At 48.6% G+C, this 23,828-nt stretch overlaps 1 protein-coding gene across 1 annotated transcript; it reads left to right on the top strand.

Annotated features, from left to right (window-relative positions):
- Positions 1–285: 285 nt before the first annotated feature.
- On the top strand, positions 286–23,312 carry GNL2 (G protein nucleolar 2). Its single transcript, XM_044421337.1, has 16 exons — positions 286–407; positions 2,909–2,993; positions 8,596–8,690; positions 8,932–9,071; positions 10,337–10,521; positions 11,124–11,190; positions 12,134–12,292; positions 12,621–12,734; positions 13,389–13,517; positions 14,651–14,755; positions 14,953–15,111; positions 16,178–16,285; positions 17,360–17,778; positions 18,376–18,473; positions 21,427–21,524; positions 23,159–23,312. The coding sequence occupies exons 1-16, from the start codon at positions 344–346 to the stop codon at positions 23,306–23,308; spliced, it is 2,175 nt and encodes a 724-aa protein (XP_044277272.1). The 5' UTR covers positions 286–343; the 3' UTR covers positions 23,309–23,312.
- The last annotated feature ends 516 nt before the right edge of the window (positions 23,313–23,828 follow it).

Here is a 23,828-nt window from a genome sequence, read left to right as displayed (position 1 = left end):
TACGGACCCTCGCACCAGCAGCCAACGTCCGTCCAGGGAGCCGCCACGCAGAGGCGCGGGGCGCTTTCCGGCCCCGCGTGTTCCTCGCCGCGCAGCGCTGCGCCTCGTTCCCCGGGGCGCGCCGGAGGCCTTTCCCCGCGCTCGGGCTCGGGCGGCCTCCTCCCGCGGGGCGGAGGCGCCGGCGCCACCGGTCCGAGCGCCCGCTGCCTCCGAGGCCCCGGACGCCCCGCCGCCCCGCGACGGAAGGGGCGGGGCGGGGCGGGGCGGGGCGCGGCGGAAGTGCGTCACCGCGCCTCGTGGCGGCGCGTCTCTGTGCGGGCCGGGCAGGGTCGGAGCCGGAGCCATGGCGAAGCCGCGCTTCAAGGGCCGCGCCAGCGTCAACCCGTCGGCGGCCAGCACCAACCCCGGTGAGTCCCCCGGGCCGTCGGGCGACGCGTCTGCGGGCCCGGCCCGCCTTGCCCGGGCTGCAGCGGCGGCCGGGCGGCGCCGTGGATCGGCGCTGCTTCCGCCGCCCTTCGCCTGCGCCCGCGGCGTGTTGCCGGGCAGTCCAGGGCCTGCTGGGGCGGCTCCAGGAGGCGCCGGGGGCTCGCGGGCACCGGCGGGCAGCCGGACGCCTCGAAGCCCCGTGCGGAAAGGGCCGGGTTCTTCGCCGGAGCGGCGTCCTTGCCGGAGGCGGGTCCGTCAGCCACCCTAACCCGCGGCAGGGCTGGCGCGCATCGCGTGCGGGGGGCCCTGGGAACGGGTGACTCTGTTGTCTGAACGCAGCTTCTCCAGCGAGCTGCAGCTGGTTTACCATTAGCAACCCGTTTGGAGAATCCATGACTTGTTAGCTAAGTTCAAACACGCGTTTCAGCTGCAAGGCTGGCTTGAGTGTTCTGTTGTCTGAAACCTGTCAGTGCCTCTGGCGGTATCAGGCCTTGGCCTCCCCATTCCAGGATGAATTAGTTGATTTGGAGGTTCAAAATCGGTGCAGTAGTGAGCACACAAACACTTGGTAAGCTAGGCTTCCTGCCTCTCCTAAAATTTTAACCATATTTCTTACGATTAAAAAGTAATCGGCCTGCTACAAACCAAAGCCTTGCTGGCTATTTGGGTCCAGAAGAGTTACAGTGGAATCTCGGCTCACGAACGCCTCAGTTCACGATCAAAGCAGGTCACAAACAGCATGCCTCAGTTCGTGAACGCCGCACTGGGTGACAACACAATCGTGGCGGTGTTGCTGCCATCTTCCCTGCACGATCGCGATCGCGGCCACTCCCCACCCCCCTCCAGTACAATCGCTATCGCACGATTATTGTTTGGACTCTCTCTCCAAACAGTAACCTCCCCCCACCTAGCTTAGTGTTCTCTACTGTACTGTACTATGCTACTTTGTTGTTCTATTACTTTGTTTCAAATTTTTGTGATTAAAGAGAAATTTACAGAACCTATTAACCTTATTTATGTTGAACCTTATGGGGAAATTTGACTTGGCTTATGAACAAAATTGACTCGTGACCACATTTGTAGAGGTCAGCTCGAATTAAACTTATTTACATTGAACCTGATGGGGAAATTTGAGTTGGCTCGCGACCCAAGTGACCAGAGTAGTGGGACAGCTTAAGTTTGTGAGCCAAGCTATCACTGCATCTTGGAGCCCTTTGGTTTGCCTTTTGGGAAATGAGTGATCCTTGACTGGCCATGCCACAGATCAGCCACTTCACCGATGAGCATCTCCCCAGTGTGAGAGTGCCCACCTCATTTTCTCAAAATTGCAAGTGTGCCCGCTTGCACAAGAAGGTAGGGACTCCTGCTTCAGTGGGAACCCTCTTTTTATGCCAGGTAGCATTAACAATAATAATGATGTTGGCCTTCTGTCTGCTCATTTACTTCTGCCACACCTGCTTATAGAATGTGCATGGTGCAGCCATGGCATGGGAAGGCCAAGGAAGGAGACACTGGGCAGTCTGCGTCATGTGAAGGATGACGCCAGTCCATAGTTTGCGAAACAGCGCACTGGAGCCAAATGAAGGATGGGGTGGACAAAAAGTGATGCTTTTAAACAAACATTGCAGCATTTTTTAGTTTTAAAATAATTAAAGCAACCTCATAAATATATTAGTCTTGCATTCTCATAAAAGTCAAACAATGATTTTGTCCCACCTAACTTGCAATTCTTCCTTTCTTAGCATGTTGGGGTTTCTGTTTCTCTAACTCTGCATATGGGAAAAACATAGCCTAGATAGAATTACATTGTGGTGCTTATGTGGAATTGTGCCAAACAATGCAGAGAAATTAGTTAAAACAGAATAACTAGGTGGCCCAGTAGATACAAATGGCATTTTTAAAAATAAATTGATTTTTCTTTTTTCAGAAACCATCAAACTTTGCTCTGACTTATCAATGATAGGCATTTTGTTTTTGTTTGCTGCTTTGTTTTTTTGTGAAGGCAAGGATAGGCCAAGACAGAGTGAAACAGGATGAAACAATACTGGAAAGAAAAAGTTGACAAAATTGTCCAGCCTGCCTCCCCCTCTATTCCTATACAAAGGCTTGAATCCCTTATCACTTGCTTGGAATATAATGGAACTTATTTCTGAGTAGACTTGTATAGGATTGCATCATTAACCTCAAATGGTTATTGAGAATCCACGAAAGAATGGCTTACGAAGTAGATAACTGTGAAACAAAAAGATGCAAAACATGATTGTAAGATTGAAACAGTGTAAATAATACTCTATTTGGTTGTATGTTAATATGGCTTCCTGGTCAGGTATGTGCCTATGTTGAGGAAATGTATAAAAAAATTAAATAGGGAACTTGATTTAAATCAACTTTTTTTTCCTTAATTGAAATTAATTTACTCTGCAAAAGGATCGTTAAGTTATGATCACTGTCTAATCTCTTCCCCCAACCCCCATTTCTTTAGATCGGCCAGCTGGTGCTGGAGGCCACAACATGCGGGACAGGGCAACTATTCGCCGCCTCAACATGTACCGGCAGAAGGAACGCAGGTGAAAAGGGAGACATACGTGTCATAATAAACATTCCTCCTAAAAAAACAAACATTGGAATGGAATCTGAAGGGACTTTTAATGACACATGAATAAATTGTTGGGAATTGATGTTTCATTATTATTTTGAAATTACACTTTGTGATGCCACCTTGAGATGGTTCAACCCTTAAAGGTAGAACAGAAAAAGTTTTAGATCGTGATGATTAAGGTTGATATTTTTGCACAGTAGTTGGTATCTTTGGGAGGAACAAAAACACAATTGAGGCTTTTAGTGAAATAAACTTACAGAAAAGCCTTTTCTTTCATTGGAAGCTTCCCTACAGGTTTCTTTTTCAAAGATAATGATGCAAAGCCCTTCACAGATTACTGTGCAAAAAATGCAGCAATTCAGCAGCTCAAAGCAACTTCATCTAAATTTGAAAATTATTTCTAAGTGAAATAGAAACTTACTTCCAAATTGCTTTCTTTGCCTGTAGTCCAGTGGCACGTGACAAGGGAATTCAACCTTCTCTGACAAAATGACTAGCTGTTGGAATGGGCAATTTGGTTAATGTAGCCTATGCTATAGTCCCAGTCCAGATCCCCCATCAAAGGTGTTAAAGATGTATTTGTTTTTAAGAGGTTAAAACTCCCTTTCCCCTGTATAGTTAATAGTTGCTATGGTAGACAGGATTTTGATCAGTGCTTTGATACAGTACAAAGGGTTTAACCTGAGCTACATGGAATGGGTTCCGATTGTCCCTCATGCTTGATTTTTAATAGAAAAAGGTAGTACTTTGGTGTTGCACAACTCTTCTGTCAAATTTTGCTTGTTTTTAAGGCTCTGCATTATCGGAGAAACATGGCTGGGTTAGAATCGGTTCAGCAGAGAGTCACAAGAATGGTAGCCGGTTTGAGAAGGATGCCTTGAGAGGGAACTGGGTCTTTTCAGCCTGGAGAAGAGGAGACCCTGATGGGATATTTTAGCCAAGGAGGGCCCCTCTGGCTCACTTTGTTTCTATATTTCTATGTCTTTTTTTAAGTTAGGAAATTCAAAAGCATAATGCAGAAATAGTAAAAATAATGCTGAATAATATGTACAGCAAAATATTTTCTTCATTCTGAAAGGATAATACTGATTACCACTGCTGGTTTTACCACTAAAACCAGCAAGTTTTGATACCCTTCTCTTTCTGATGTCTTTTGTTCTGGATGTATCTGAAGAAGGCTTTCTTGTGTTTAGCATCCCTTGTTTTTTGCAGTTCATTTCCTGCTTTAACCTTCTTGATGCTGTCCGTACATTTTCTTGCTATTTGTTTATATAGTGGTACCTCAGCTCACAAACGCCTCATTTTACAGTCAAATCGGGTCGCGAACAGAAATTTCAGAAAAATTTTGACTCAGGTCATGAACTCCGCATTGGGTGACGATTGTGCTTGGAGTTGGAGTGGGGCGATGGGCGTGACCATGATTGTCGCCCTGCGTGAGCAGGCCCGCAATCACACCCGTCCCTCCCCCGAGCACGATCACTTTCGCACGATTATGGTTTGGACTCTCTCTCCAAACAATAACCTCCCCCCTCAACACTAAGAGAACCTTAGTGTTCTCTACTGTACTGTACTTTGCTACTTTGATGTTCTTTGTTACTTTGTTTCAAATTTTTGTGATTAAAAATATTTACAGAAGGGATTAACCTTTTTTATGTTGAACCTTATGGGGAAATTTGACTTGGCTTGTGAAGAGAATTGACTCATGACCACACTTTGGGTCACGACCAGAGTCCTTGAACAGATTAAGTTCATGAGCTGAGGTACCACTGTATTCTTCTTCTGTGGCCTGGCCCTGCTTCCACTTCCTGTACATTTTTTTTTTCTTTCAGGCTATCACGTAATTTCTTGTGGAGCCACATGGGCTTCCTCTGCTGTCTTCTACACTTTTTTCTTGCTGGAATTGTTTGTAGTTGTGCTTGGAGTATTCCCACCCCTCTTGAACTCCTTTTCCCTTGAAGGTGTGTTGCCATGGTCACTTTCCCCCAGTGTTCCCATGGTTGCTATTTTCTCCACCAGGCCATCCCTGTTAGTTAGCATTAAATCGAGGGCAGCTGAGCCTCTCATACCTTCCTCTACTTTCTGCTGGAGAAAGTTGCCAGCAACGCATGTCAGGAATCTCTTGGAGGGGCCGTGCTTGGCAGAATCTGTCTCCCAGCACGTATCAGGGGAATTGAAGTCCCCCATGAGGACTCCATCGTTCTTCTTGGAAATGCCGGCAAGTTCCTTTTCGAAGGTTGCATCCTTGTCCTCTTTTTGACTGGGTGGATGGTAATATAGGCCAATCACTATGCTTTTCTTATTCTTTGCTGCTTTAAATTTAGCCAGAAGCTCTTAATAGGGCTACTAAGTTCCTCGTCTTGCATTCCTGGGCAGGTCTATGTGTCTCTTACATGCAGTGCGACTCCACCTCCCTTTTTCTCCTTTCTATTTTTCTTGAACAGGTTGTATCCATCAGTCGTAGAGACCCAGTCAGAAACCCACCAAGTTTCTGTTATAAGATCATAATTGTCCTCATGAACCATGAGTTCAAGCTGGTGTTGTTTGGTTCCCATACTCTGGGCACTGGTGTAGAGACATCAAAGTTTGTTCTCGTTGTGCCCTGGTTTTATATAGGTTTTTTGGGAGACTGCTGTTGGGCCCTGCTTGAGGTTTTTTCCTCCATTGAAATATATGTCTTTGCCAGGCAATGGTATGTCATGCTCCACATCTCCCTCCCCTATAGGTTTTAGTTTAAAGCTCTCCTGACAAAGTTTTTCATGCAGTGGCCAAACACCTGCTTCCCGTTCTTTGTGATGTGCAGCCCATCATTTGCCAGGAGTCCATCCCCCAGGAAGCTTAGCTTGTGGTGCCAGAATCCAGATCTCTCTTTACAGCACCACCATCATAGCCAATTATTCACCTGAAGGATTTTTCTTTCCCTAACAGTTCCTCTTCTATGTCCTGGCAGGATTGAGGAGAAGACTATCTGTGCCCCAGTGTTTTTTATTTTCCTAGAGCTTTGAAGTCTGATGTTATTTCTGCAAAACTTCTCATGGCAGTGTCATTAGTTCTCATGTGGAAGAGAAGGGAGGGGTATTTGTCAGTGGGTCATACAAGTGTGAACTTGCTGGTTATATCCTCAATCTTGGTGCCAGGGAGACAGGATACTTGGGGATTCTCTGGATCACAACATAAACATTTTTCCATCCCGCACAAGAGGGAATCTCCCACAACTAGCACTCCTATTCCTTTGTTGCAAACCTTGCTATCCTTTTCCTTGTTTGATTGGCCTTTTGTCTCTTTTTTCAGTTTTTTTTACTCCTTTAAAACTTTTCTGGACCGTCCCTTACCATGGTCTCGGGACGGTTTGACAACATAAAACAAAAAACCCCACAGTGTCCTAATAAAATTTCCAACCAGCAAAAGGTGATGGCGCCAGACGAACCTCTCTGGGGAGCAAATTCCACAGTCTGGGCACCACTGCATAGGGCTCTGGGTAGTCATCCTCCTAATCTCCTTTAGGGAGGCCTCCCAGAGAAGGGCCTCCGGGCAGGCAGGCACATCTGGAAGGAGACACTCGTTCAGATAACCAGGCCCTAAGTGATTTAGGGCTTTATAGGTCATCACCAGCACCTTAAATTGAGCCTGGACTTCAATTGGTAGCCAGTGTAGATGGAAACCCAGTTACCCAGTGTGTCGTGTTATTCTTCCACAGTGGGTTTCTCACATGTCCCTTCCTCAAGTAACTTGAAGTAGTTTGAGAGTCCCACTGCTTTCACGGGTGCAAAGTGTCTTCTAGGTCTTCTGTGTCTGTTACCCTGTTCCAGCGAGTTTCCTCACTTTCCCTTCCCTCGGGGTTCTCTTCTGCCCCCTTGGCTTGCTGTTGCTCTTCTTCCTTCTGGAATACCCTGACCTGTTGCAGTTCCTCCGCTCTGTCTAGAAATTCTTTGTTTTGTTTTATTGTCGAGAGGATGGACACCTGACGCTTTCACTTTGTCCTGTAAGAGGGGTTCTAGGCCACTGCTATGGAGTCTTCTTGGTGCGTTCCTTGTGCCGCTGCGTGCAGTGGGGGAATTAAGGTGAAATAAGGGAGAGAGACAAAGTGGGGGGGAGAAATGTTAGGGACCTCCCCCGCCAAACTCCTGGTCGCTCACTCCCTGGGAGCTTGGCTGCTTGTATCCCAGAGGCCTAGACCATCCAGGGCAGCTTGCTCTGATGTGCTCTGCTCTGCTTGGAGTCAGGAACCAAAACTTGGAATGTAAGGATTCAGAAATCAGAACTTAGAAGATAAGGATTTTCCTCTGAAGGCACTTTAGGAGGCCAAATTCTGTATTGATGTTTCTTTTATCACTGAACAAGGGAAGTAACTGCTCTTAAAACTTTCCTTGTTCAGTAAACTTATTCAGATCAAAACCTTAGAATCTTTTAAGATGCAAGGAAAAAATGAAAAAAATGTCACGTTGGCTCTCCTTTCATGTGATGATCTCTGGTCCTTCCACCTTGTTCATGGAATTGGCTGATAAATAGACTGTTTGTGTCATCAAGGAGTGCTCTGTGTGTGCTTGTTTCAAGAAAGCTAGAGCCTCTCTGAAGTGAGGGTAGAGCCTGCTTCGCTCTCATCCCAGTTGTGAACTCGTCAGTTTCATGCCCAGCCGTGTGCTGGCATGTGCTGTGCCCATGAGCAGGTGCTGAATGGAGGCCTTGCTGTGTTTCTCTAAACATCTCTGCTTGTGAGAGAGGGCCAAGTGTAAAATATGGAACCTCTTAGTGAAGTGTTTTTTTAGAGGCTCTGCTCCATGGCTTGGCAGAGCCTGTGGAAAGTGTCAGTGTTAAGTATCAGGCACTCTTACCTTCACAGCCCGATTGCCTTCCCACCTGACACGTGGCCAAGGAGCCCTTATTGTTTCCAGTTGTACACCTGGAGCGGAATGATTGCTTCTCTGCTGTGTCTGACTTTATTGAGAATTGCTTGTGCATTTTGCCTTTGCACAAGCTGGTGCATCTCCTTCATGTAAGGCAATGAGTTCAGATCATAGAAACACAGAAACAGAGCGAGTCAGAAGGGGCCTCCCGGGCCATCTAGTCTGACCCCTGGCTCCAGCTGGCTCTGCTCACGACATGCCCATCATGTGCATGTCCAGCCTACCCTTGAACACCCTCACCGATGGGGCCTCAACCACCTCCCATGGAAGCCCATTCCATACCCTTGGGGTGCTAACTGTCAGGAAGTGCTTCCTGGCATTCAGTGCCCTGAGGAACTCCTCAACTTCGGGGTCAGGGGTGACTCCAATATCAGATCAGTTGAGTTTTGCTTCTGTTAATCATGCTTCCTGAAATCCTTATTTTTCAAACATGTTTTGCCATCTTAATTGCATCCATCCTGTCTCAGTGCAAGTCAGGCTTTTAGTTGGTCCATTCAGCTCAGTATTGCTCACGTTGCCTCACAACCCTGGACTAGCAGTTTTTGCCCTGCCAGCAGATATTGGGGAATTATTGGGCCACAGCCCGGGATCACAGTATTTCAGTGGGAATGGCTCCCACAAGGCCACAGGAATGTCGATCAGAATTCCAGTGAATCTCTCCTTTCATAGGAACAAGCACGGGAAACTGGTCCGGCCGCTGCAGTTCCAGTCCATGGTGGCACCAGGCACAGTGGCCAGAGTGGAGCCCAACATTAAATGGTTTGGTGAGTATGCCTGCAGCAGTGCTTCAGGGAATGTTTCCTGGGTTGGGTTTCTTGGGTAGAAGATGTGCTGGTGGGCAGTAGTGACCTTTATTGTCCACCTGCTGGATTTAAAGAGGGTAAGACACATTGTTGTGATAAAGCACTGCCTTGCTGCTGTTCTTGAAGCGTTATTTTACTGTTGTGGTGACACCAGGGTGTAGCAAGCACTGGCGTCGGCCAACTTACGGTTTTTCCCATGTAGGAAACACACGTGTGATCAAGCAGTCATCCCTCCAGGTGTTCCAAGAAGAGATGAAGACAGTGATGAATGACCCCTACAGAGTGGTCATGAAACAGGCCAAGCTGCCCCTGTCTCTTCTTCATGACCGGATTAAGCCTCATGTGAGTGCTCCACTTGCCTCTTTAAGGTGGACCTATTTTCACCCCCCAACAGGTATCCCAAGTCTTCAGTTTGTTCCTTTTGATGTATGTGCACAGGTGCTGCTACATTCTCTCTCACCTGAAAATCATCCTCTAATTACATGGTGTGCAGGTACATCAGGAAGACTCAGCAAGTGCATATTGATGGGTCCTTCTGCTCACACATGCTAACATTACTCATGTATAGCTTGCAAGAGAGAACTAGACTTTGTCAGTCTTTGCTTCCTGAAGAAGGAAGGGGGCTTCTACTTGGCGCAGAAGGCCGGGGAGAAGGTACTCACAGGTGTGACATAAAGCCACTTTCCACCCTGTGTGTCTTCATGTTTGTGCCAGGACCTGCTTCCTAGTTTTGTGCAAATTGGAATCTTCCTTGGGCTGCACTCCTTGTAAATCTGGCTGGCTGGAGAACAGCCCCGTAGAACATTTTCCTGTTTACTGCTCCCTGGCCAGACCAAAGCAATAACTTGTGTTGCCCTGGAAAGCACCTAACACGGGGCTCAGTAACCTTGGTGGTTCTTTGCAGCTGGGTCCAAATTGCTCTTTGCTGGATGATGCACAAGATCTGGGCTTGCTCCTGTGGCAGAGGATCCCAGATGAGGCGTGGTGCCAGCAACCTCCAGACCTGGCGCTAAAGATGGGGTATACTGGCTTTGTCCTTGAGCTTGCCAGAACCCCTCCCCCCTCCCCTCAGCCCATGCTTTTATCTCCAGTCAAAAATTCCCCTTTGCTTTGGCCTGCTAGCTTTGTTTCTTTTGTGTATCCTGGAGAGTTTTGTTTTCTCGGGAGTTTCCATATGTCTCTAATAAAACATCTTAAATTAAGGAAAGTGTTTTCTGCAACTCAAGCCCAAAATGAGCAGTGTTTGCTGGCTGTAGGAGACTGTTCTAAGAAAGGGGCTGGCATTTGAAACCTGCCTTTCAAAGGAAAGACCAAAATATGGGGCAGATTATCCTTGATAAATATGAGTTTTGGCAGGATCTGCAGCTCTGTTGATGAAACAAAGCAATGAGTGGAGATAGCCGTTGAATTTTCATCCTTGCAGTTTGAATTATATTGAATGAATGGATACCAAGAGGAGAAAGGGAACAGTTCTGCCTGGCAAGCCTGGATAGGCCTTAGTTGTGCAGCACTGTAGCCTCTTTGAGGAAAGCCTGAAGTCTGGGCAGTCTTTTGAGCTGAGGGATCTTGTTCAGGGCCAAGGCAAATCTTCTCAACTTTTCTTTTAGAATTCCAAAGTCCACATTCTTGACACAGAAACATTTGAAACAACATTTGGCCCCAAGTCACAAAGGAAGCGACCGAATCTCGTGGTGAGTGATGTGCAGTCTCTAGTAGAAAATGCCGTCGTTGAAGCCAGCAACTACAGCCGAGACAAGGACCGGGACCTGGTAACAGAAGATACTGGAGTGAGGTAAGCTCTTTGCACATTTTCCTACGGGAGGAATTTGGCCTCTTTCCTCTGCCACCCTGCCCACCTGCTTCCTGTAGATTGAGGTAATGATAGAATATTTTGTCTAATAGAGAAAGGAGGCTTTGCCTTGCAGATGGATCTTACTCATGTGTAACTGTGTGGCTTTCTGTCTCGTGGAATGGGCTGAATCCCTCCCACGACCAATCCAGTGGACTTGGCTCACATCACTGAGCAGCTTCCTGTCATGACGGTGTTTGGCAGTTGCACTGAATCTCTAGCTCTGTTCCTGGCAGCCTGCCTGCAGAGATGGCGGTGCACTTGTGCTCTGTGGCCACTTCCTTTCTTGCCCTCCCTCCTGTCTGCCCATGTTGGCCTTCCTGACACCGCTGCTTTGGGTGGATGCTCGCTTGCCTCTTGGGACTTGGAACGGCTGTGTGACTGGGGGTTAGCAAAGAAATTGAGCAAGGTGAATTACTGTGTTCTTTGCAGTCCTCCACCTGGGGATGGGTCTTCCCCCAAGGGGTTCTGGCCTGCAGGTACCTCTAGTAGTTTGACACAGCGTAGCACCTCACCTGTTGATGGTGCCATTCAACCCCTTTTAGGGAAGAGGTGCGAGAAGAAATCTACAAGAAGGGGCAGTCCAAGCGTATCTGGGGAGAACTTTACAAGGTATGGATATGAAATGGAAAGGAGGGGTCTCTGTGTGGCTCATCCAGATTTGCCTGGGCTTGGATTAAGGGGGCACTGTGGTTGCTCTTCCAGCAGATCACCGGAGCTGCATCTGGAGAGGCCTTGTGCTGGCTCTTCCTGCCATGGCATTCTGTGCTCTGCTGCTGGCTCTTGCCTCAGGCCATCTCAGGGAGGCTTGCTGTTGCTTGCTCCTTGTTGAGCTGTAGCTTGTTGGAGAAAACTGGGCAGCTGCGAGGCCACAGATGCTTCCTCATGCTTTCCCCAGTCTTCCCAACGATGTACCCTACAGATGTTTCGGACTACAACTTCCACAAGCCCTGTCCATTGGCCAAGCTGGCTGTGGCTGATGGGAGTTATCCTAAAAAATATCTGGAACGCAGAAACTATTAGCGAAATCTGTGTTCTCTGTACAGATTGTGCTTATTTTGTCTGTCTCCACACCTTCTTGTGCTCAAAGGAGCCGTCTCAGGTGTATTTCTTAGGTTCTTGCACATATGCATGTGTGCGCACAAACTAGTGTTCCACTAAGAAATCGCACTGGCTGGGCAGTGAGAGGGGGAGAGAGTTTTTTTGAGCCTCTGGCTACAGCTATTGCTTCCAGGCAGCCTGTCCCTTCAGAATCTTTGGTAATGAAATCAGAGCAGATCAGCTGCTCGTTGCCTTAACACTGTTTCTGAACCCAGCCTGGTGCCCTTCAGCAGTTTGTATGTGACTTGCCTGTAGAAAATCCAGGTGTGTTCTTTGCAGGCTAAGGTGCTTCATGCCTTCTCATTCATTTCAGGGTGTGGTGGTGTTACCAGTCTGGAATGGTGGCTTCAGCTGGTGGGATGTGGTGGGCCGAGGTAGCCTGTTTCCCTGGAATAAGTGTTGGACACTTCTTCCCAGTCTTAATTTTTCTCTTGCCCTCCCTGTGAATTGGCAGGTGATTGATTCATCAGATGTCGTTGTGCAAGTGCTGGATGCCAGGGACCCCGTTGGGACTCGTTCTCCACATGTAGAGGCCTATCTGAAGAAGGAGAAGCCCTGGAAGCATCTCATTTTTGTCTTGAACAAATGTGATCTTGTGCCCACGTGGGCCACGGTAAGCCTCTTGCAAGTGGTGTGCCTAGTGGTGGAGCAGGAGCAGCTCTTCTTGCCTGTGGAGGAGCAGTTCTTCTGCTGGTACACTTCTAAACCTCTGGGAGCTGACTTATCTGCCTATCTGAAATCGCTCTTTGGTTCCCATTAGACTTGAACGAATTCCTTTGAACAAGTGAGGAAACCAGTGCTGAAATACTGGTTGTGTATTTGAAAGCACTAGACAGGCATTGCCTGGTAGGCTTGAATAGAGTTTCCCAGCAGTCCCTTCATGCTTGGGTACCTGCCTTGTGAGCTGAGATGGTGTATGACTCTTTGTTCTTTCCTTCTAGAAACGTTGGGTTGCCGTCCTCTCCCAGGATTATCCAACCTTAGCCTTTCATGCCAGCCTCACAAACCCCTTTGGAAAAGGAGCTTTCATCCAACTATTGAGGCAGTTTGGAAAGGTACAGTACATCTTTATCTTGGACATCCAGTGTCAGTGAGGAGCCCTGGAATGTTGGAGCTGTGATTCTTTCACAAGTGTACACGAGCAGTTCCATGTGGCCCCGCTTCTCTGGGTACTTGAGTTCTGCTGTTCTAGAAAAGTTAATTGGTCAAGAGGACCCTGAATCTTCCATGGTTACAGAAGAGGTGTGGGTGCTCCCAAGTCCTGGCACAAGCTTCTGTCTATAGTTCAGTTGGTCTGGTTGTCCTGTGCTAGTTTCTGGCATTGGGGGCATAACTGAGGATCTGCCAAACATAGCAGAAGAGTTTGTAGGCAGCAGTCTCAGCAGCTGCACGTGCACCACTCTTCATGGCTTGTGTTGTGGGGGGTGGGGAGCAGTGAGGGGGAGAGACAGTGCCACACAGGATACCTGAACCATTAGGCTGTTTAAAGAGCACCGGCCGATAACGTCTTTCTGCATATGCTACACCATCAATGAGTAAAAGGAGCCCATAGTTTTGTGTCCCCTTCCAGACACCCGTCTCTCCTTTGGCTGCATCAGTAGACCGAGTGCATGCTCGTGAAGCACAGCTTGTCTAAACCTCCCTTCTCTAAATGTTGTGGGGTGTCAACAGCCAGCCGGCCTTTCTCTGTGTGCTTTGTTCTCCTGCAGCTACACATGGACAAGAAGCAAATTAGCGTGGGCTTCATTGGCTACCCCAATGTGGGAAAGAGTTCTGTGATCAACACACTCCGCTCCAAGAAGGTCTGCAGTGTGGCACCCATTGCAGGCGAAACCAAGGCAAGCCTCCCCATGGACCGATCCAGCATGCCTCTAGTAGCCCTTTTGCCCCTGAGGACAAGGGGCCGCATGGATCAGAACCATGCGTGTTCCTTGCTTCTAGGACTATGCTGCTTGACTGGTGAGGCGAGATGCAGACAGAGCAGTCCCTGTGTTCATGTTTGGAGCCTGATGGTGGGCAAATGGTGGCCCTCCAGATGCTTAGGCCTGCTGTTCCTACCATTCCTCACCATTGGCTGAACTGGCTAAAAATGCTGGGAACTGCAGTTGCCCGTCCTTGTACCAGCCCTGAAGGGCAGATTGCTTGAAGGTTGTCCATGGCCAAAAGACATCAGTGTTCTGTGAGGCAGAATAAATTATGAAAAGTAAATGTGAAGGTTGCGGAAGAAAATACTTTGTGCACCATTTGGACCAAGGGGATCTTTTAGCAACTTATAGGTATGAGAGGGGATGTCATGTGGAGAAGGGCCAGGACTCATTCTTCCCTGCAGTGGAGGGTGGGATGGGTTCCAGTGGGGCAAAGCTCAAGGAACCAGGCTTCAGGTCGGATGTCAGGAAGTATGTCCTGATGGTTCGGACCCCTCGGATATGGAATGGGCTTCCACAGGAGGTGCTGAGGCCCCGTCACTGAGGGTGTTCAAGGAAGGATTGGACGACGTGTTGGGGATTGCATGAGCGGAGCTGGCTGGACCCGAAGGTCAGACTAGATGGCCTGGGAGACCCCTTTGGACTTGCTTTGTTTCTATGTTTCCATGTTTTTCCAAAACAGGATGTGAACAGAAATTAGCTGAAGCCTCTTCCTGATCAGTCTGGCAGGAAAACTCCATGGGGCTGGATGACCAAATAGTCTAATCCCTCTTCAAAAAGGGCTACAGCTGAGCTTCTGCCAAACTGTGACAGGACAAGTAGATGTCTTGGTAGTGACCAGAAGAGAAACATGTTGCCACTTTTGCCCAGTTGGCTCAGAGCAAAGTTGTAGCGTTTCTTTTCTTTGAGCTTTTAAGAGCCGGTGACTTATGAGCTGTCAATGCTTAGCTGTGCCATGGCTGCTTTTCTCCCGATTTAGAGGAGCTGCTGCCATGTTTAATTCCATTTGAAGAAGGGTAAAGTCCACTCCATTCTGTCCTTCACAGGTGTGGCAGTACATCACCTTGATGCGCCGCATATTCCTCATTGACTGCCCAGGAGTGGTCTACCCCTCAGGAGACACTGAAACAGACATTGTACTGAAGGGAGTGGTGAGTGTCGCAAGAGATACTTAGGGTGTCCCATGACCCAACACCAGTCTGATATCCATACTTCACTATGGAAGTACCGTTGAGGTCCAGTGGCACGCACAGTCTTCACACAGACTTCTGTGGCAGTGGGTGGAGATGCCTGTGGGGCCCCTTCCTTATCCTTCAGGGCCCTAAACTTTCTTACTGACTGCTTCCAGGTGCAAGTAGAAAAAATCAAGAGTCCAGAAGACCACATTGCTGCCGTGCTGGAGAGGGCTAAGCCAGAATACATCCGCAAGACATACAAAATAGACTTCTGGGAGAATGCAGAGGACTTCCTCGAGAAGCTGGCCTTGCAGACTGGGAAGCTACTGAAGGTGAAGGAACCTGCTTCCGCTTGCCACGGAGGATCGCCTGGGATAGGGAAGGGCAGTGATGGCAAGCCTTGTGGAGACCAAGTCCCCTAACTGCAGCCCAAAGCCCACTTATGCCTCGCAAAGTGCCAGCACTGCAATAAAACCTGAATACTGAAGTTTTAGTTTAGAAAAAGCAACTCACAGCCAGTCCAAGCAAAATAGATCTCCTTGGCAGCGCATTGACCGGCCATGGAAAAGCTCGGATGAGTCGCAGCTAATGACTCGCGGCCTGTGATGGCGATGGCCTGGCGCCGCCACTCCTTTCCGAGCATGCGCATGGCCCCTGTGCACGCTGCTATCCAACGCTGGGCTGCAGGGGCGACTTGGCTCATGCGCCCACAGGAGGGCTCTGCATGCCCACTGCGGCATGTATGCCCTAGGTTTGCCTCCACTGGGGTAGGGTATGATGCTGCTGCCCTGGAAAAGCAGCCTGCCGGGTGACTGGCTGGCCAGCCAATGTGCTGATCTTTGACGCAGTAGAGTGGGTTGCGCATTGTGCTGGGGAGGGATGCCACAGCAGGGAGCTCTTTCACCAGAGTGGACAAGCAAGCAGGCAGGCACTCTCTGAAGTGAATAGATTCTGCCTCTGGGTGTCCTTGTGGATGCATGAATCCAGCTGGCTCCAGGGAGAAAGGCACCACATGTCTTTCAGAAATAGTCCCCTTTCACTTCTCTCCATGTTGTTGTGTCACAACCTGGATTTGAAATGGATTTCTCATTGTCACTACTTGATATGCCCAGGATACCCAGCAGTGAAGGTGCAAAAAGGTATTTCTCAAGGCATTTTATACTTGGCAGGTGGATTATAAGCCTGTCTTTTCCTTGCGCAAGAGGATATTTAATGGGGATGGGTTCTTCTGTAAGATCTTGTCATCCATCCACCGCTTGTCCTGTAGCCAGAACCTGCTGCCCAGCTAGATCACTGGAACGAGATGGACACCCGGAAGCAGACTCTGCTCTTGTCTGGCTGGGGGAGGGGCTGTTCTGGGTGCCCTGCCCCTTTTCAGTATGACTGTGGCCATTCCAGGGAGGAGAGCCTGACGCGCAGACAGCCAGTAGGATGGTGCTGAATGACTGGCAGAGGGGCCGTATCCCCTTCTTTGTAAAGCCCCCAGCTATGGAACAGGGTGCACAGGTAAGGCTGCATGAACATTGTGAATGGGTATTTAGAAGGGGAAAGGTGGGATGTAAACGGTAATATATTGGTTTACAACAGCACGTAACAACAACCAACCAGTATCTAAAAGCAAGTTCAATTATTTTGATGATAAACACTTGACCTTAAGGAAAGCACAGAAAACAGTAGGAGTGGCTGGTTGGATGATAGTCTTACAGCACTATCATTTCCCACCCTCTGAGTTAAGTGGGCGGAACAAAAGGGAGCAGATTTACTAGATTTTGTGGGCCTCATATCAACTTCCACTCATAAAACTAGGTAATGGAGGCCTTCCTTAATATAAATAATTTATGTTTTTAAATACATTCCTCAGTGAATCTTCCAAGTTAAAGCCATAAAGCCAAGGGGACCTTGGCCCCTTAAGTTCACGCCATGATCAAGTCATCCTGGGGAACACAGACTTCTGGTTTCTAAAATGAAATCAGGAGTCAGGCCAACTCTCCAAACTCGAGTCCCTTAAACGGCTACAAACTTAATCTTGAGGGATAAGGGTGGTGTCATAGTTACTCTGTGACACGGTAAAGCACTTGACATACACCTATAGCATGGGTCCTCAAACTACGGTCCATGGGCCGCATATGGCCCGCCATGCCCATTTATCCAGCCCTCCTCAGAGGTTTTGGGTTAGGGGAGGTGGCGGCTTGCTTGCATGGAGATAATTTTGAACTTGCTCAGAGAAAATGATCTCCAAGCAAGCAAACTGCTGCCGTGCCATGCGCACCTGCTCCCACCTGGATGCGCGCCCCCGCCCACCCCCTCCACCAGCCCATGCACACCACCAGCACCACCTTGCCAGCTTGCCCCCACCACTGGCACCTTTCAACTAACCCTCTGTTGAAAAAGTTTGAGGACCCCTGGCCTAGAGGTATTCTTTGACATCCTTTCATGTGAGCTTGATTGAAACATCTCAGAGTGGTTTAATTAAACCATGCTTCATTGAGCCTTGATCAAACCTTTTGTTGCACCAGTACTGTTGTGGAACAAATACAAGAGCAGAAAGTGATGGGTTGTGTTGGTGTCTTCTATTTTCAGCTCACAGCAGCTGTCCCAGAAGGACCCGCAGCTACCAGTGAGAGTGAGAGCACTGAGAATATTCAGTCAGCAGAGGTGCTTGTCAGCGAGGCCAGGAATGATGACTGCCCCGACTCGGCGGCAACACAATGGCCCTTGTCCCATGTACGGCAGAACTTTGGGAAGATCAGTGTGGCCCCTCAGTTCTTGCAAGAAGACCTGGTTCCTGTAGATGCATCAGATGTGGAAGAGACTGACAGTGATCTGGAGGAGGATGGGGAGGAGAAAGGAAATGAGGAGCACTGCCCGCATGGACCAGCAGCCAGCAAGGCAGGCACAGAGCAAGACACAAGCACAGTGCTGAAATCCCTGGATGAGAAGATTGCTAAATACAAGAAATTCTTGGCCCAGGCCAAAGCCAAGAGGTTCTCAGCAATAAGGTAGTGCCTTTTCCTGTAGGGGGTGGAACCTGTTTGAGCTGGCTCATGCAGGTGTAAAGATGTGAGAATGAGCAGCCACTCTTCTGCAGTAACGCCAGGCTGGCCAGATGTGAAGTGCCTTCCATCCATGGAGGCAGCCCCAGTCATGGCATCCTGTGAGCAGAGCCCACCCAGAAGAGGAGCCAGGCTGCACGCTGCACAGGAAGGCCGCAGAACCGAGGCACTGCTGGGTGGTGCTTCTCGAGTGCCATCCTTTCTGACCCTTGGATTGTGGCATGATTAAAATAGGCCTGGCAATGCTCTCACAGGCAGGAAGCTGCCTTTGAATTAGGACTACTCTGTGTGGCACACTAGGGTGTTGCTGCCACTGTGCTATGAGTTTCAGAGGGGATATTTCTCTTGGAATGAGATGTGTGCAGCCCCCACGCAGGTGCTGTGATGGCTGGAACCTCTGACTGTCACAGGTGAAGGATACATTTTGACAATAAGGGTGTGTACTAATGGTAGAAAGTTGCAGGGGCTGAGATAGGAACAGTGGCTGGGGAGGAGGGAACCAAGGTTTGGCAAGTACTTAATGCCTGCCTGCCTACTTTGCAGAATTCCCAAAAAGCTGACTGAGAAAGTATTTGCAAAATCACCAATGGATTCTGTGGCTGTGGCAGCTGATGAGACTAGAGAGCTCTGTTACAACACAGGTAAATATGCTTTGAGGTCTTATACTGGACAGATTTGGTGTATTTAGGGCTTCTATCAGCATGTATATAGGAAGAGGGAGAAGAGTAGTGGGACCACTAAATAAGGAGGAAGGAGATCCAGTAAAAGGCACAGATGCTAAATGACTCTTTTGCATCTGTGTTCTCCCCAAAGCAGGACGGAAGAGATCCGCATGGGAGATTAGATGAGGCCGGGGACTTAGGGGCACAGATTAGAGTCACCCTCCGCAAGAAGTCGAGGGGCTCCTCAGGGCACTGGATGTTACAGAGGCGCCCGGCCCTGACGGGTTACACCCGAGAGTACTTAAGAGAGTTGGCAGGGGTTCTCTCATGCCTGCTGGCCTCCCTTTTCGAGGCCTCGTGGAGAACGGGTGAAGTTGCAGAAGACTGGAGGGTGGCATCAGTGGTCCCAATTTTCAAAAAGGGTAGTAAAGGGACATTACAGACCTGTTAGCCTTACGTCCATTGTAGGAAAAACAATGGAAAGGTTCCTAACAGAGAGAGATCTAGTGATGCTAAATAGGGAAGGGAGGCTGACAGCCACACAACACGGCTTCCGCAAAAACAGGTCCTGCCAGACAAACCTTGTGGAATTCTATGACAAGGTTTCGAGATGGCTAGATGCAGTGGATGTGGTATACCTGGATTTCAGCAAGGCCTTTGACAACGTGCCCCATGATATCCTGGTGGAGAAACTGAGGAGTTTTGGGATAGACCAAAGCACTGTCTGGTGGATTAGGGCATGGTTGCCTGACCGAAAGCAGAGGGTAACCATTAGTGGGGAATCATCAGGATGGCGGCCACTGACAAGCGGGGTCCCCCAGGGCTCTGTCCTGGAGCTGATCCTGTTTAATCTTTTCATCAGTGACATGGAAGGAGGGGTGAACAGACATTTGATCAAATTTGCAGACGATACTAAAACTTGAGCAGTGGCCACAACTGAGGAGCAGGTACTCCAGATCCAGAAGGATCTGGACAGACTATGGAAGTGGGCAGGAGACAACAGGATGGCGTTCAGTGTGGATAAGTGCAAGGTCTTGCACTTGGGGCATAGGAATGGGTGTCACAAGTACAGGTTAGGGGAGAAGTGGCTGGAGAGCAGCACTTGTGAAAAGGACCTCGGGGTGCTGGTCGACTGCAGGCTAAACATGAGTCAGCCATGTGATGCAGTGGTCAAGAGGGCAAATGCCACCCTTGGTTGTATAGCCAGAAGTGTGGCTTCTCGATTGAGAGAGGTATTACTACCACTCTATACGACTCTGGTGCACCCGCAACTGGAGTATTGTGCTCAGTTTTGGGCCCCTCATTATAGGAAGGATATAGCCAGGTTCAGATATGCAGATGATACCACTCTCCTGGCAGAAAGTGAAGAGGAACTAAAGAGCCTCTTGATGTGGGTGAAAGAGGAGAGCACAAAAGTTGGCTTGAAACTCAATATTAAGAAAACTAAGATCATGGCATCCAGTCCTATCACTTCCTGGCAAATAGATGGGGAAGAAATGGAGGCAGTGACAGATTTTATTTTCCTGGGTTCCAAGATCACCTCAGACGGGCACTGCAGCCAAGAAATTAAAAGACGCTTGCTCCTGGGGAGGAAAGCTATGGCAAATCTAGACAGCATACTAAAAAGCAGAGACATCACCCTGCCAACAAAAGTGCGTATAGTCAAGGCTATGGTTTTCCCAGTTGCAATGCATGGCTGTGAAAGCTGGACCATAAGGAAGGCTGAGCACAAAAGGATTGAGGCCTTTGAACTGTGGTGCTGGAGGAGACTCCTGCGAGTCCCTTGGACCGCAAGGCGATCAAACCAGTCAGTCCTAGAGATCAACCCTGACTGCTCTTCAGAAGGCCAGTTGAAAGTCAGATATGTTGGCCACCTAATGAGAAGGAAGCACTCCCTGGAGAAGAACCTAATGCTGGGAACAATAGATGGCAAAAGCAGAAGGGGACGGCAGAGGATGAGGTGGCTGGATGGAGTCACTGAAGTCGTTGACGTGGGCTTAAGTGGACTCTGGGGGATGGTGGAGGACAGGAAGGTCTGGAGGAATGTTGTCCATGGGGTTGCACTGGGTCGGACACTACTTCACGACTAACAACAACATAGCCGGGTTAGTCAGTGCAGTGTAGGGGCACAAAGTTGGTGGCTGGTTTGCAGGGGATGCCATATGAGGTGAGACTGAGGGAACTGGGCCTGTTCAGCCTGGAGGAGACTCAGGGGATCTGTTGGTGACATACAGATATGTGGGGGATGTCAGATGGAGATGGGTAGAGACCTGTTCTCCCCTGCAGAGGAAGGCAGGACGTGCTCCAATGGAGCAAAGCTCAGGGAACCAAGGTTCCAGTTAGATGCCAGGAAGTACTTCCTGACAGTCAGGACCCCGAGGGTGTGGAATGGGCTTCCATGGGAGGTGGTTGAGGCCCCATTGGTGCGGCTGTTCAAAGAGGCTGGACATGCACATTGTGGGCATGTCATGAGCGGAGCCACCTGGAGCCGGGGGTCAGACTAGATGGCCTGAGAGACCCCTTCTGACTTGCTCTGTTTGTATGTTTCTATGATTAATAGTGCTCCATGGAAGGCTTGGGATGGCTGCAACCAGCAGAAATGTGCCCTGCCTGATTCATACTGCTTTCCTTTTCCAGCTGCAAATATCTGACCTATTTGTACTCTTCGTTTTTTACTGCAAGGAACTCTTCTTACCTTCCATACTAAGGAAGCACATTTGAGGCTGTGTGTCAAGTGGAGTATAAAGAGAGAAAGATCATTCAGAGGCTGGGCAAAGCCTATTTCCCAGCATAAATATTGGAAGCAAATAGATTGAGGGTAATCCATTGCCCTGCCTTGTTTGGCTCTTCAAGATGACTCCAGCTGGCATGTGCCATCGTCATTAAATGTGTACAATTTTTCTTCCCTTCATTCTTGAAACACTGATTTTAGGGAATCAGAAGAAAGTTGGGAAAAGGAAAGTAGAGGAGGATCAGGACCTGGACACCAGTGCAGCTAAGAAGCCTTGGACAACGCAGAGTTCAAAGGAGGTAGGTTGCAGCTGCTCATGCAGACACAGGTCCAGTGCAAAGGAGCGTGCTGCAGTGCGCCGTGCGGAAAGGCGCTCGGCACGTGTCACTTGGCATGTAATCAGTTTTCCCCAAAAACGTGTTCTTTGTGTCTTTGAAACAACAACAACCATTTGCCAGTCTTCTTTAGCAAATGTTTTTTCTTCCTGTACCCAGACCTCCTCCTCCTCCCTCACTGTGAAAACGAGTAAGCATCTCCAGTACAAATAGATCTTGTTTAGCATACAGCATGCGAGTTGAACAGGCAAAAACTAGTTGCCACACATGCTAAGTGTCACAGTTTAGGGAGCTAGTATGTATTTTGCTACAGAATATGAATGGGTTTGATGGCAAGAAAGGCCTTGTGTGGGCGACAGTGGTCAAGTGGGGGGGGGGGTCATGCTCCCCCTGCAGCATGACCACTTGAAATGGGACGGTGAGGGCTGCTAGGCAGAAATGCTTTTTTTAGAGGCTAGTACTGCTGCCTCTGGATTGCCCCCAACCTGACTCTGAAACATTCCATGCATTACCAAGCAGTGAAGCTTTGTACCTAGCCACTACCCAAGGTGCTCTTAACTGTGAAACTGCACTCCAGAGCAAAATCTGAGTGGGTTTTACTCTTCCATACAGTTTTGCCCTTGTGAGGCAGCAGAGGGAGATGTTGCTTCATGCTCAGTTACACAGTGGTACCTCGGCTCACAAACCCCTCAGTTCACAACCAAATCGAGTTGCAAACAAAAATTTCATTAAAAATGTGACTCAGGTTGCAAACTCCACATTGGATGGCAACTGGGATCACGGCCATCTCCCCCACAGCATGATCGCATCTGTCTCCCCCCCCTCCCCCCCCGTGGTCTGCGTTCGTGCCTGTCTCGCACCCTGCAGCGCACCAGAATGGCAGGCACATGCAGGGATGGCAGGCGCAATCGCAGTTGTGCTAGGGGGGGTGGGGGGATGGCCATGATCTTTGTTGTTTTGTCACTTTGCTTTACATTTTTCTGATTTAAAAAATAGTACAGATTAACGGATTAACCTTATTTACATTGAATCTTATGGGGAAATTTAACTTGGCTCACGACCAATTTCGGTCATGACCAGAGTCCTGGAACGGATTAAGTTCGTGAGCCAAGGTACCACTGTACTTGCAGTGTGCAAAGTCTCAATGCTGGTACGCTTCCCCTCCCTTGCATTAGGTTGGCATCAGCCTTCCTTTGCATTCCCCCCTCCAAACTTCTGGAATGGTGAGTCAGCATCAAGGGCATGGAACACCCTTCCCAAGAAAACTCACCTGCCCTTTTTGTTTTAATTTTGCTCTCTCATTGAAACTTGCTGTTTCAGGCAGGCCATTAACTAAGTTTGGATAGGCTGTATATTTAACAATCTGCTTCTGTGCTGAGTGGGTAATCTTACTTGTTCTAGTGACTGCTTTGTGCCATGGATTTTAAAAATGTGTTCACTGTAAGAAGTTACCTTTTCTGTCTGCTTGACAAAATAGAGGAAGCAGAGATTTGGACATTTCCATACATGCAGAAAGCAACAGCTGTTGATATTGTCAATTTGTGCTGGGAAGGCCTTGTCTGATTTAAATAAAAGTATGTTTTGCTCTGCTTTCACAGAGAAGAAGAGCAGAGCGGCAGCAACATTCAAAGAAAGTTGGTGTCCGATACTATGACACACATAACGTCAAGAATAAAAATAGGAACAAGAAGAAACACAATACAGGGAGACAGAGACCAAAAACTAAGATAAATAAACATAAGCAGTAGTTTCTGGGTGTGTGTCTGCTCTAGATGCATGTGTCCTGCTCTGAATGGCCAGATGGACTCTGAAATGTTACACCAATTAGAATTTTCACATGGAATTTAAAGTGTAACCCCCTGCCCCCCAGCAGAATATTAGTTTCCACATGATTGTGGTCAAAACTAGGAAGGGTGGCTGCTCAAAGTGTAACTATTTCTAACCCTAGTTCTGTGTTCCTTTACTTAGAGGCAGGGCCAACCTAGAGGCAGGGCCAACCCCTGCCGGTACCAGAAAAAAATGGGTAGGTTGCAGCCCATTGTTGATGGTATAATAGCTGAACAGAGCCACTCTTAGCCTTTTGTTTTGTCCATTTCTGCAGGGGCAGAACGTACCCTAAGTTATGAATATCCTAACCACAACCCCCATTATTTTACTGAGCTGAGAACATTTTATGCAGTCCTGAATTTAAGAGTTGTCCTTACTGTTGGAGCTAAAATGATCTTTGAAAACTACACACATCAGCTTGACATAAAACGAGACTGGACT

The sequence above is a fragment of the Varanus komodoensis genome, unplaced genomic scaffold, assembly GCF_004798865.1.
Source record: "Varanus komodoensis strain SLA01 unplaced genomic scaffold, ASM479886v1 scaffold118, whole genome shotgun sequence".
NCBI classification, from domain to species: domain Eukaryota; kingdom Metazoa; phylum Chordata; class Lepidosauria; order Squamata; family Varanidae; genus Varanus; species Varanus komodoensis.
Note: the sequence above shows the minus strand (reverse complement) of the source record. Positions and strands in the feature narration are given on the sequence as shown.

Coding starts and splice junctions, on each gene's coding strand:
- GNL2 (XM_044421337.1), top strand. CDS start 344: ATGGCGAAGCCGCGCTTCAAGGGCCGCGCCAGCGTCAACCCGTCGGCG. Junction 9,072..10,336: donor ATGACCGGATTAAGCCTCAT/GTGAGTGCTCCA, acceptor CTTTTCTTTTAG/AATTCCAAAGTCCACATTCT. Junction 18,474..21,426: donor AGAGCTCTGTTACAACACAG/GTAAATATGCTT, acceptor CACTGATTTTAG/GGAATCAGAAGAAAGTTGGG.